The sequence below is a fragment of the Lepisma saccharinum genome, chromosome 6 (genome assembly GCF_977018435.1).
Source record: "Lepisma saccharinum chromosome 6, izLepSacc3.1, whole genome shotgun sequence".
Classification (NCBI taxonomy): domain Eukaryota; kingdom Metazoa; phylum Arthropoda; class Insecta; order Zygentoma; family Lepismatidae; genus Lepisma; species Lepisma saccharinum.
This window is the reverse complement of record NC_139234.1, coordinates 79,121,501-79,135,724: the sequence shown is the minus strand read 5'-3', so window position 1 is coordinate 79,135,724 and position 14,224 is coordinate 79,121,501. Positions and strand designations below refer to the sequence as shown.

At 37.6% G+C, this 14,224-nt stretch overlaps 1 protein-coding gene across 3 annotated transcripts in view; it reads right to left on the bottom strand.

The window, feature by feature from the left end:
- Positions 1-331: 331 nt before the first annotated feature.
- Ypel (Yippee-like) overlaps positions 332-14,224 on the bottom strand; it is a 244,162-nt gene continuing 230,269 nt past the window's right edge. For all 3 annotated transcript variants that reach the window (XM_083124194.1, XM_083124196.1, XM_083124195.1), the window contains 2 exons: positions 10,184-10,292; positions 332-5,476 (listed from right to left, as the gene is read on the bottom strand). In XM_083124194.1, the coding sequence (XP_082980320.1) occupies positions 5,387-5,476; positions 10,184-10,292 (199 nt within the window). In that variant the 3' untranslated portion in view covers positions 332-5,386. The remainder of the gene's footprint in view (positions 5,477-10,183; positions 10,293-14,224) is intronic.

Below are 14,224 nucleotides of genomic sequence, written 5' to 3'. Positions count from 1 at the left end.
TAAATTAATGCTAAAAAAAAATATTTATTGAGTACCAAAAAGGTTGTAAGGTCCAGCTAATGACACGATCATTATTTTTATGTGTATAATTATTAGTAAGTGGTATGCATAAATTTTCGAATTTGTTTTAACATGAAGCATAATCACAATATAAGTTCTGTGGAAATAAATCAACCTGATATTATATAATAGTAAACAAGCAAGTTTTTTAGAAGGGGGAGGGAGTCTGGACCCCCTCTAACTACATTTTTCTTGGGCACTCTTTGGAAACTTCACAAGCTTCCCCATTATCAGAATTTTAACCAATAAGGAAAAAAATAATAATAAGCAATTTTATAATGATGAATTTATTGTGAAAAGATCCACTTACACAGAAGATATCCAGTCCCTGGCATTGGCCAAAGGATGCCTTGCTGATCCCAGTTATTATCATAATAATAAATTACTTACATACAATTATCACCAACACTGACATGTTTATCTAGGTGTAAAGACATTCCAGTTTGCGATGCTTTAAAAGTTTCTCTTTGTTACCTTCCATCTTCAGTTATAGCGTCGCCAACTGGAATTCACAATACGTCAAGTGATAATTTTTTGTTAATCAAATGTTTTCCTACTGATTGCAATATGTTTTTTAGTTGTTACTCTTTTTTTTCAGTCTTCTGTCTCTATAGTATCTGGAACAGTGCATAAGCCTTGAGAAGTATTATGCAAAGGGCATACATGCAGCATATAGTTCTGTAGCCAATGCAGAGGCAATGAATTCAATGGAACAAGAATATTTTATCAAGTGCACGGACACGCTACCACGGCACCATACACATAATGTGTCTACCTACGTCACTGCACTTAGGCCTATCTTGCATATCACTCCTCAAAAACAATTCTACTGTTTGCTTATTTATACTGTTTACTGTGCCGGAAAGCCGGATGGAAGGGAGGAAAATTGCCCAAAAGTTGCAATTACCTTTCCAAAGTGTCTTGTAATTAAGATATTGTCGATAACCTTGTACTACCAACATAACATAAACTTTCAAAATGTACTGAGCACTTTTTTTTCCGCAAAATAAGAAACACAACCTGCTGTATTTGTTTGCAAAAAGAAAAATTATGAATGGATCAAAACAATCACATTTTCATCTTTTATCTTATTAAACAACTTTAAAAGGAAACGTTCACAGAAAGCTTTAAAATAATACTTCTGAAAAAAAAATGTTAAGCCTTCTGTCAATATTCATGTGTTGGTAGCAAACACTCTAGCATTTCCTTGCCTCCCATATGCATGTATAAAAGTAGAGTTCTGATTTTCCAAGGAAAAATGTATTGTACTGGGAACAACGCTGGCCAAAATGACTTCACCCCCAAAGACAATTCCTCTCTTTCCCTACAACAATAAAGCATTTACAACAGGAAGTATGTAGGTGACATGACTTCCACCACTCAATCAGTCTTTCAAGAATTATGAAATCGGTTTAGCGTCACAACCACAGACAAACTGCAGATAAGGATGAAGAAACTTATTTTACATGTGCAAACGTACCTACCATGCACCTTTCGGCAATGTTTGACAACACATGTTTGAAGAATGGAGTACTTGTGGCTGTAATTTTGATTCCAATTTAAGTTTTATATTTAATATTCAATTAGTTACAACACAAGTAGCTTTTCCGTTACATTTGGAATTAATGTATCAAGCAGTGGCAACGTGAACTTTTTTTTTTAACTTGATATTCAAGGTTTAGTTGCGCACGAGAACAAAGTCGTGTGTTGTAGGATTATCTTTCTTCTTATTCTTTGAATTGTATGAATAATAAAAATTAAACTATTTCCCTGCCTTTTAGAAATGGCACATTTTTACATGAAAAATGTTGCGCAAGTACAATTTGGATTTGTTTGAATGTTCAGAAGTATACTCAATCCTCTGAAGCTTAACCGATTCAAAATACAACTACTATAAAGAAAATATTACAATTGTTGCACTACAGACAGGAAATTGGTTACCTAACCAGACATTTTCAAAATATTTTAATTCTTTTTAAGAAGGAACAAGCCTGGATGACATACACACACATACAATAAAAAATAAAAAAAAGAATGAACATAACACACACATAATGAATAACACTCATACATTTAGAATGAATGTCATACAGTTATAAAAAAAATGTTCTATCATGAATCGTGTACATGAAAAAACTTTTAGTTTTTATGATGAACAATATGTACAATGAAAAAAGCTTGTGATAATGAAAAAAAAATCACATTCAGAAATTTTTAAGTAGTTTGGCATAATATTATCGTGCCCCTCTACACTATACTTGAGCAAAAGACCTTTTCTTTTATATTTAGCTTCTGAGAAATGAAAAAATGGCATGCACCAGATGGGGAAGGAAGGAATAGAGGGTGAACAGAAAGAGAGAACAATAATAATAAAAAAAGAAATTACCTCCACATATTACATCCATATACCTGCAATGCACAATTACCACCACACTTCCACATTATCTATACGAAAGATACAAGCTTATACCTCTAAACACAAATTTTTACCAAGTAAACATTTTTAGTTACTATTTATATAAATTTTGGTACTTATATAAATTTTGGTACTTAAGTGGGGGAACAGACTACAAGGAACCAATAATAAAATATTCTTTTTTAAAAAATAATCAAATTTATATGAAGCTTACACTTTTTTCCATCTATTATGATTATGTTAGCACATATAAATAAAACACACACACATATATATACTCTTTTCTACTTCAAAGGCAGATATGACACATTAACATATAACCAAAATGATTATGTCAAATGAAGAAAAATTGTAATTAAAAAAATACATGTTTGACAAATTCTATTACTTCATATCCACCAAGCTTATCTCGAACCTTCTAGCAATTTCTCAAATCAATTCATGGTTTGTGTACATAGTATAGCACTTATGCTATTCCACTTAAGAACAATAATCATACCCTTGTTTGTGTATGCCTGGGATCATAATTTAAAAAGTATGAATGAAAAAAAAACAATACAGGAAGGAAAAGTGTCTAACCAACAACAATAGCAAACAATGAATATATGGAGTTTCTAGGATTGGTCCACTGTAATACAACAATGAACTATGTATGTCCATGCCCACACATGTGTTTTTACACAAGACGCTTCCAGGCACCATCTTCTGTTAAACTCCTACTTTGTTTTATAAATATATATTATAATTCACTCTAAGCCAGATGAAAGGTCAAGCAAAAATCCACGAGACAGTACAACCAAGAAAAGGGTGGCATTTATACATATAAATTTTCACTACCTTTAATATAATAAAAAAAATGAAATAAAAAAACAATCACTAGAATATTTGGACGATTATTTTCTTCCTAAACTCAGTGCAGTCTTTAAACCCCACAACATTTATAATGGAATACTAAAATTACTAATATTTTTTGTACAACAATTAGTTGCTTGTGTGAAATAAGGGGTAAAAATGTAAATTATACATGCCAACACATTGTGCAAGCTTGCGTGTATTTTTCTGTAAAAAAATTACTACTTGCCTTTTGCATTTATGGAGTATTTGTCCTAATCCACAACACCAAGATTTTTTTGTAAAAAAAGACAAAAATATATATATCGAGTAAAGCAGAGATGTTATTTTTTTTTTAAAAAAAAGAAAGCAATTAATGTGCAGGCTGAAAGACTAGAATGGGTTTACGCAAAGTTCTGGCTTTTTTTTTTTTTGTTATTTTTACAACAGAATTTGTTACATCACAGCTGCCTGAAATATACCTTCGTCTATTCCCTTGGCATTTATATTATCTGAATATTATAATTAAGTACACTCGTTATGAGCTACAGCAAATAAAGTACATGTTTTTTTCTGTGAAGACTATAGAGAGGAAATTGTGGGAGAGAAGTTCAATTCTGTTGTAAAAAATATACATATGGTTGCCTACAACGTCACCACTTCGGAGACACTTGCATCGGACTACAGCAGTATGGACCTCGTAGCCACATTATACTTTAAAAGAAAACACAGTATTTCTCGCAAAATGAAAATAAAGTCAAGCACCCAGTACGATCAGTGCAATGCACCCGAGTACGCTCGTCGAGTTTTGCAGTTTATCACATAGAAGAAAAACAGAGGGAAAAATCTCAGTACATCTTTCTTGTTTGGCTACTAACTTATTACAAAGATCGTAGGTTTGCCTTGAAAAACATTTTTTTTTAAAAAAAAAAAACTAGCGTTTTTCCATTTGCAACTGCAGGTTGTAAATGCAAGCTATTCACAATCTGAAACACACTACAGAAACAATTGGCTCGATCTGTTTCGCTCTTTTCCATGTACTGAAATCAAACATCCCACATTCAACGGTTACTAATGCCAGCAGTCCATATTTTAGTTGGCACACTGTAAGTACATAATGTAAATTAATTTAACATTCTCTCCACAGTGTTTTATATATATATATATAGATAGATATTTTTATATATAATATTTAATCATGCAAAGTCTCCTTCGTGTAGATGTCAACAGACCATACTCTATGTATGTGTGCTTTCCACTACCGCCTTTTTTTATAGCAACGTTCATTTCAACATTTTCATAAACTATTCCAACACTCAACCTTATTTTTTTATGTTTTGTGTATCTGTGTGTGTGTATCTGTGTAGCAACAAGCTCAACAATGCAGTGCAAAAATGCTCACCATTCCACTAAATTGCAGTTTCTTTTTAAAATTCTTGCAGTATGTTCTTTCTCCTCTGCACAAATGCTTAAATTTTTCTTCTTTCCAAATACTTGTGAAAAAAATGATTGAACAAGTTTGCAAGTTTGTCACAAGTCTTTTTCTTTTTTTTATCACATTATCTGGAAGTGATTTCTTATTTTTTCCATGCGTAAAGTGTCATGGCTTTAAGTTTGCTATTTGTTTCGGCCACTTGGCACATCCTGCAACCACTTAGGGAAAAGTCCCCACTTCTATTTGAAGATAAAACTCATAAACGTTTTCCAAGGGAGTAACATGCCTGCTCCTAGGGAGTCTTTACTTTGTTGTTTTTATTTTGCTAAAAAATATCCCATATTTTCTTCATGGCTTGAGATAAAAACTGCCGACATGCAGTTCAAGTTTTGTTTTGTTTCTATCAATCACAGATTATTTTTTTTCATGAGATAATTGCACAATGTAACCACGCACACATCCGTAATTTGCCACATTCTTCGTAAAACCTTCTCTGCGATGCCAAGCATCTGGCGTCCGCCTCCCAAGAAGTCCACCACACGCCTCCCCGTCTTCTCCGAGCGGACAGCAGCAGCTGCAGCAACCAAGATGGCTGTCTCTCAAACATGCTGAGATCACCTCGATGTGTGGGGTCACAGTAATTCTCAATCCCATCCATTCTCCTTGATCATGTGGGCCAGCTCAATGATGTACTTGCCCTCTTTATACTTCTGACTAGATTCAAAGGCATGTTCCTGTAAAGAGAGAAATATTACTAGCAACTATTCACCACAACTTATGTCCTAATATAATACACAGTGTGTCCCATCAATTTTTCGGACTGATGTTGCAGTGCATTTACATATAGCATGAATTGGAAAACACCCCTTCTCCAATTATCCTGATGTTTTCTCTCTCTTGCTGTTAAATTTGAACATTGGGGGAATGATCCTCTTAAAAGTTTCAGTAACACAAGTGACACCACCCTAGGTCACCATGTCGGAAATGACCAGAAAAACCAAAGGGTTCAATGCCGAGACCTGATTAGGGCTGCAGACAGTGATTCCAATTTCCTGAAAACTATCGTGACCGGTGACAAAAACTTTGGTGTTTCCAATATGAACAGTTAACAAAGTGCCAGAGTTCGGTGTGGAAGAACCAAGGGTCCCCAAAACCCAAGAAAGTTCGCTTGCTGAAGTCCTGTAGGTATCAAAATGATGTTCATCACATTCTTCAACTCCATTCATAGAGAATTTGTTCATAATGGACAATCGGTCACAGGGGAGTTCTACTTCGAGGTTTTGAAGCATCTGTGGGCACAAATTGGGACAGGTACGCCCACAATACCAACACAAGAGCACACGGTCCCTTTTGATTGACAATGCATAAGTCACTTGTATGTGGTTGTCCATCAGTTTTTGGCCTCCAAGGGATTGTTCTGCTTGATCATCTCCCCTATTCTCCTGATCCGTCTCCTCCTCATTACTTCCTTTCCCGAAACTAAAATTGTAGCTGAAAGGGACCCAATTTGATGCTGTAGCAGATATTCAAATAGCTTCAACCAAGTATCTCAACACTATTCCTGTCCAATACTTCCAGAAGTGTTTTGACAAGTGGTACGAGTGTTGAATTGAAGCACAAGGAATGTATTTTGAATAATATACACCCAAAAGTGTCATTGCAAGTGTGGTTCCTGTTTTCTCGTTCTAGTCCGGAAAATTATGGGCACACTGTGTATATAGCATTTAAAACTTGAATTAATATAATGAACTAAACTATACTCCATTGCACACCACCCCTTTGAGGGCAGGACCTGTTAAGTTTATCTCATTGGATGATGCATGGTGAAAAACAACTGGGAAGATGGGCAAATCCTACAGATTTAATTTTCACATACTTTCTTGTTATGTGCATTGTACGACACAGCATGTAGTCAAGGATAATTCTGCATTGTAACAGCATAATGGATAATCAATGGGTTTCATTACAACCCAAAAGTGTCCGTGGCTGTACCACAAAGCAATTCTGATACAAATGTAAAATCTGCAAAATTTAGGATCTTGTATGGGCCAAAATATTTGTGTCTCCGAACCTTTAGAACTCCTATTTCCAAAGAAAGTTTTTACTCTAGTTCTCTATGGCAGTAGCCGTGGTAGCTCAGTAATTAGGGTGTCTTGACAACCATGCGAGAGACCCAAGTTTGATCCCCAGCACGGGATAACTGGGACTATTTCAATCTGTTCAAGCGGCTCCAGCATCCACCCAGCCTCGTATAAAGTGGGTACCTGGAGGAAACTAGAGGGTAAATGTGTCCAGGGGCATGGTGCTGATCACATCACCCCCCCCCCCCAACTCGGCTGAGATCAAGAAAGTGTGGGGGGCCCAAACTCCACACCCCCTATATGCCTTCGTGGCATGGTGCAAAGCACAGGGGATCACTTTACACTTCTTTTTACTCTATGGCAGTGCCAAGATAATCCAATTTTCTCCCAAATAGCGAAAATTAGCACATGCACTGAAATAAACATGGCCCCAACTCTTAAAGAAACAATATGAAAAATGAAAGGAAGCCTATATTGAAATAGCAACAGAACATAGTAACACCCAATATGCATACACACACACACCAAAAGAAAAAGAGCAAACACACACACTCTCATTCTGGACCCATAAAGAGCTCGTCAATAAAGTTAATAACCTAAATACCGCAACTGTGCATATATATCAGAAATTAAGCTTTGAAAAATAAACAAAAGGATGTCCCAAGAGGGGTTATCAGTCTCATCATGATGGATTAAATTGCATTTTATTGCTGACAGTTTGGCATCCATCCACTGTGAGATGATTGGGTGCATGTTAAATTGAAACTACAAAGTAACAATGCAAGCATGGAGTTGTGTTACGCTAATGACATTTTGAAAATTAGTTTTTCATTACTGGCATGCATAACTTTCAAAGGTCCCTTCCATGTTACAAACATTTCTAAAAAATGCATTATAAATTCATGGGTTATGAGAAACTATAGAGAGTAATCAAAAATCTCAGTACAATATCTGCTGAAGCAATATAGCGAAAAAAGAAATTTAACTCGCATGGAATACCTAAACTTTTTACACATTCTGGAGGTCGGAGATGTAACATTATATGTAATACGGACATACACGGATTTCTTTCCCTGAGAAGGGCCAGCAGGATAATACTAATAAAAAGTACCCTTGCAAATAAAGGTACTTTCATCGATCACTCCAACCTGTTGCTTCTCAGAGTAAATATCTGATTATTTTAACTTTGCTGCAACTCTAGTATGCCTCTGTTTAACCCTTGTCCGGGCAAGTTACTTATGTAACATATCCGGGCAAGCAGTGTTGCTGTGGAAACAAGATAGTAACATGATCCTTAACCTAATCATTGTCATGTTCAATTCATCATCATAGTCGTCACTGTCATTTTTTTTAAGCTTAGGGTATAAAATACATGAAGGTGTAGTTTAATATGAGGAAATTGTTTAATTGCTCTAATGAAAGATAGTGGTACCTTTAAGAAGTATTTAAGAATACTATATTTTTTATTATTTATTCATGAAACATTTGTTAATACATATTCAAGTAATATTACAACTGTTGCTTATATGTATGTTCACATATCTTTGAATGGAAATCATTCTGCAATATCTAACTGCATGATTGATACATGAACATTAAAAAAAAAAAAAAAACAACTTGTGTTTACATGTACGTTATACTGTTCTACACTTTTTGAATGGGCGAGTGAGTTACTTCGATATGTTCACTGCACTCAGACAGGTTGCATTTGCTGCAACACTGTTTCCGTGTATGATTTTCCCCATAAGGACACAAGTGACATCTTGTTCTTTTACATGAACCAGTAGTATTAGAAGCATAGGACTTGGTGTCTGCTTTGAAAGAATAAAGCAAATTTTATAAACAAAAAAGAAAACACCGAACAAAAATTAGGAAGACATCTTTGACATGCGAATTATACACTGTGTCCGACACACACTGCTTGCCCGTTTACGTTAGTGGAATGGAAAATATTTTTTTTCACACCCGACCTTCTTACTCAAATCAAGTCAAATGTTGTGAAAGACGAACAAGAGAGAAGCAAACAAAGTCACAAAATATCAAGGTCCCAGGAAGTGTCCTTTGGAGAATGTGATAAAAAATACTGCCCGGTCAAGAGTTAAAGATGCCTGTAGACAAATCAGAGCTGAGAACGAGGTGCACCGAACCACAGGAGAAAAGGCAAGGTTAGTACTTAGTAACAACCTTAACATAGTTATATTCATATTTTAAAAAACATTTCTGTATATTTTCAAAGTTTCCATTACACACCTGTTCAAGTAACTTTTCCTGCTTAATAACACTTCTGATTATTGTGACAGCGTGTAACTCTGCTCATTAAGAAATACATTATAGTTGGCTAGAAAGAGTAAATATTAATTAAATTCATACGAGTCTGTCACACTTCGGCCATACAAAAATTAAATCCTTGCATGCAAAGATGGGAGTTGTATATTTTCCAAAAGGTGTGTGTGTGGGGAGAAGGTATTATAATTAACGTACAAGACTCAATTCATGTTGCATTAGCAACAGTGAATGCTTACGACAATGATATGTGTGGAAAAAATGAGTGAATATTATTGAAGAATGTATACAGCAGCATTCAAGAACTTTAAAGAAATGTAAAAATGGTCGACAAAGCACAGTCCTGTCAAAAGTATCCCTTGTTGGAGCATAAGATCTAAAAAGAAAACTGGACATAAATAGTGATGCACAATTTGCATCGTATCGTTGAAATTTGGTGTACTCCCAGCATTTGCAGCTGGTTGCAAACTAGGTAGAATCATGTTCTGTGCAATGTGCTACCTGGCTCTTCCCACAACTATGAAACCTTGGATGTACGTATGTGGGAATGGGTGTTACAAGCTTGGGGGACAGAAGGGGTGGCTATTAATACAATTCAAACATAATGATGCCTATGTACTATTAGCAAATGCATTTGACTTGTCACAAACTCTATCAGTCCAGTTCGATTGCCATTGTTCCAAAGGGATTTTGTACATGTGAGTGTGGATGGAGTGTGTATTACATTCACAACAGTGAAGTTCTAGAATTTTAGGGAGGCACCTTCAAAATGGCGGGACGAAGGCAGACCCCAACACCCATTAAAATATTGAACAAATTGAGAGAAATATACGGGATGTCGCCGTACAGCACTACAAATTTTCACAGCGTGTACAGGACATCACGGTGTACAGCCTTTTCCACTAACATTTTGCTCGTTTCGAAAAATTGTATTTTCTGCCCTCTTATAGTAGACAGAGACCAGAGCCATGATTCAAGCTTCACTTGAACCATTATTGTGACTTTGAGCTATATGCAGAAATGAAAAGTTGGCAGATGATGCCTTGACAGAAAATGGCCACTAGGGAGGATACTTACGTATTTCCAGCCGAGTGTTGTTTTACAGCACTCGCAGTAGATGTCGGCTACGGCGTGTAGGCCAGTAAGCAGAACTCTCTCTTCCGCCGGCCCACACCCCACATTGACACTGAAAAATACAAAACCCAAAAATTACCAACAATATACTTAAAAACCATAAAAAGTGCTTTTAATCTTAATTTTTCACCACAAATTTTATAATGTTTTTTTTAACTATCCAGTAGCCAGTGTTACGTTTTACGATCATAATATACATTTTTTTGCTTTTCTTTCTTTCTTTTTTTATAAGAAAGAAGGGCTAGAAAGGTGGTTCATGTACAGTCACAAACACTTCTGGGATGTAGCAATCCACTGAAAGTCAATATGACTACAATCAACACCTAAAATTTCTGAACGCTGTTATAAAGCAGTTGGATGGTTTAATAGTATGTGATGGACTTTGATGATCTGAGTTGGTGGTTTGAAGTCCACTTTATGCACAGTAAGGCTAATCGGGACTGGGCCTACCGTTTAAAGTGGGATCCGAACCACTATGTGCCTCCACTGGATATCAAACCTGGGATCCCTGATTACAAGGCGACGACGCTACCACTACGCCATCGGGGAGGCCCCACCACCCGAAAATGAATGTCCACCTATAAAGTATTCATTTCACACATAATTTCATTTCAGTCACAGTAATTTATGTTAATTATTATGAGGGTATTGAAGGAACATGATAATTTCAGAGTGAAGCAGTGTCTTTTGAGAGGGCATCACTATTATGGGGGGAAATATGCCTCCTTTGCCCCTCCCTCCTGGAAAAAATTACCTTGCTTGCCCCTCCCTGGAAAAAAATCCTGAAGACGTCCATGGTTGAATGTTCATCTGCACTAACTCTTCAGAAGAGCTGACTGAAGTTTGATTCATGTCGATGTTGACATTGGCGCTTTCTCGTTTCAGGAGTAAAATTGTAGAAATGTCGTGTTCACGTCGGTATAAATAACTGACATACACTTCCCAGGCAAGGGTGGCTCAATATGAGATGAAACTATTAGTCCATCTAACGCAAGACCGAAAAAATAGCTGTCCATGTTTGACGATTGTTGATTGTTTTCGGATTTGGTTCATTTTACTTTGCTTTCGGCCACTTTTGGCTAATTGCGAAGATGAGGATGAGTGATGTAATGAAAGTAATGGGCACTCGCCAAGCATGCCTTCGCCTGGCCGGGATTCGAAACCAGGGCCCCTGGCGTCGTATCGCGCTGTGTTCAACACTCCGCCACGGAGGTCGGGTCAACCTTATACGAAATCGAGAGAAAAAAAAACGTCCACATAAGACGTAACAAAGATGGGAATTAGCCACACGACAAGACACAGTGAAAGTTATTTGTCAAGATAGAGAGAGTATTTGTTGACACGAGCAGCGGCGTGCCCAGGATTTTCTAACGGGAGGTGGGTTATGTACACTTTTTTAGTAGTTAGCCCTCATTTTGTTATCTCTTCCTGCCTTTGACGTTCTCTTTTTAGGAATACTGGGCGAGTAGGGAGGTTATGTCTTCCACAAACGCCCCCTTGGGCACGTCACTGGACATATAAGACATCGAGAAAGTGAGGAAGTAAGTATCGACACGAGACGAGGCCGAGGAAGTAAGAGTCGACACGAGACGAGGCCGAGGAAGTAAGAGTCGACACGAGAAAAGTCCGAGAAAGTAAGTGTCGACACGAGACGAGAACGAGGAAGTAAGTGTCGACACGAGATGAGAACGAGGAAGTAAGTGTCGACACGAGACGAGAACGAGGAAGTAAGTGTCGACACGAGACGAGCCCGAGGAAGTACGTGTCCAGACAAGACCGAGAAATTTAAGTGTTCACGAGAGACGAGACCGAGAAATAGTCAATTGAGCCTAGAAAGATGAAAATCCTAGTGCAAATACAAGTTGCAAGTGCGCACCAAAGGCGTAGTACTATTTTCAAGGTCGCCGAGGCCAGCAGATACCCCGTAGAAATCAATATACCGAGCTGGGAAGCGAAGTTCGTTGCTCCCGGACGAGTTAACTCTCCAGGAGGCTCCTAGATAGCTCTGCGAGCGTCGAATGCGGTAACAATTATCTACGATGTTATCGAGGGAACTGCGACAGGGACGAAAAACTTCTTGGAACTCCGCTATCGTCGCCCGCTCAATGCATTCTCCGTGGAGCAGTTTTCCCCGATGATTCTTTAGCGAGAGAGCGACGAATGGGAAATGCCCCAGGATAAATGAGGCTCCATCACAAAGGGAAAAAGTTTCTTACTGATGCGACATCCCACTTGCCATTTCTGGGAAATTCTCTTTGCTCGAGTTGGCTTCGGAACAACTTGGATTTCCACAAAACACTTCGCGCCCTAAAGTTTCATAGGATCTTTGGAATTTCCCATTTTCTCTCTCTCTCTCTGATGTTAAAGTCTGTTTTGAAGTCATCTGGATATATGTTACTTTTAATTAAACAAACTGACGTTCATTGAAGGGTGAAGGTTCCGCCCAACCCTACAGCCAGGATCATAAGCCCTTCGTTGATAGCGGAAAAGGGGTCCAACATTCGATTTAATTTTTTTTTAAAAAAAATAGTAGTGAAATGAAAATGACATCAATTGTGACTACTGTATTTAAAAAATACTACTTTTGGAATTTATAGGGGGCAAAAATTGATAAATGGTCAAAATAAATAACTGTCAAAAATAACAAAAACTGACTAATATATCAGCATTTCAAAAGCGAAACTGGTATTTAATTAAAGAAAAAACCAGATTGACATCCAACATAACCTACCGTTTCATGGTACGTCTTTTTATTGAACGCAAAACTAATATTTTTATTAAGATAAGAATCCAGATTAATGCACTGTAAACAAAAAGTGACTTAGCAATATAACATGGTGAATAACACACTACATATACAAAGGAGATAAGAAAACCAATCTCAAGAAGAAACATGTGCTGTGAAAGCACAACGTAGCTTAGGAAAAATTACAAAAATAATGTATTTAATCCGACTGAAACAATCAGTTATTTCGTTTGGAGTATGAATGTATACTTCCAAAAAAAAAAAAAAAAAAGATCCACAAATTTAATTTCAACACAGGACACAAGCTCTCTGACACAACCAAGAAGGGAAGCGTCAAGGCAATTCTCAACACGATACTAGATCGTGTTAAGTCATTCTCAACACGTTACGAGATCGTGAAGGCAATTCTCAACATGATACGAGATCGTGAAAGTCATTCTCAACATGCGCTTAGCACAGGGCGCGCCACGAGGCCAGTGGTCCCGGGTTCGAATCCCGGTCTGGGCCTGGGTGTTCTTTGTGAGTGTCCCTTCATCAATTTCATGTGGAAGAAAAGCGAAGTAAAATAAACCAAATCAATCAATCAATTATAACATGTTATGAGATCGTGAAAGTCATTCTCAACACGCTACGAGACATGAGAGATTGAGCAGGACATTCTCGACACGAGACGAAACCAGTGGCGGCGATATGGTTCCAAAACTGCGGGGGGGGGGGGCAAGGACAGTTTGGTAGATAAGGATTAGCATAGTGCAGGAGCAAAAGTGGCAAAAACTGTGGGGGTCACGCCCCCTCCCCCTAATTGCCGCCACTGGACCTTTAGGTGTTACCAAGAAGACAAAGAGCTGTTTTTGAAAAATGAAAAAACTGACATAACGTAACGACATACCAAAATATATTGTTACGCAACGAGCCCTTACGCAACTATACGCAGTATTATGACTTCTTGCTGCGGACATTTCAACAACCATTGATGCAGAACTGGTCCCAATCTTAGGACAGCCTGGGGACATGTAAAGGCGACCGTTGCAACTCACATCATGTAAACAATCAGAAGAGTCGCTGGGCACTTTCGAGAGGTTCCCCAAACAGTTAGCAACCTGCCGAGAAGCATGAACACGGGAACTGCAGAACGGCAGCTTTGAGCACGGGACGAAGGGATTCTTTTCTGCCTATTACGTCATCTCATTGACAAGTGTTTGCTAGCTAGCTTAGGTCTTGCGCTTAAGCCTCGGCTG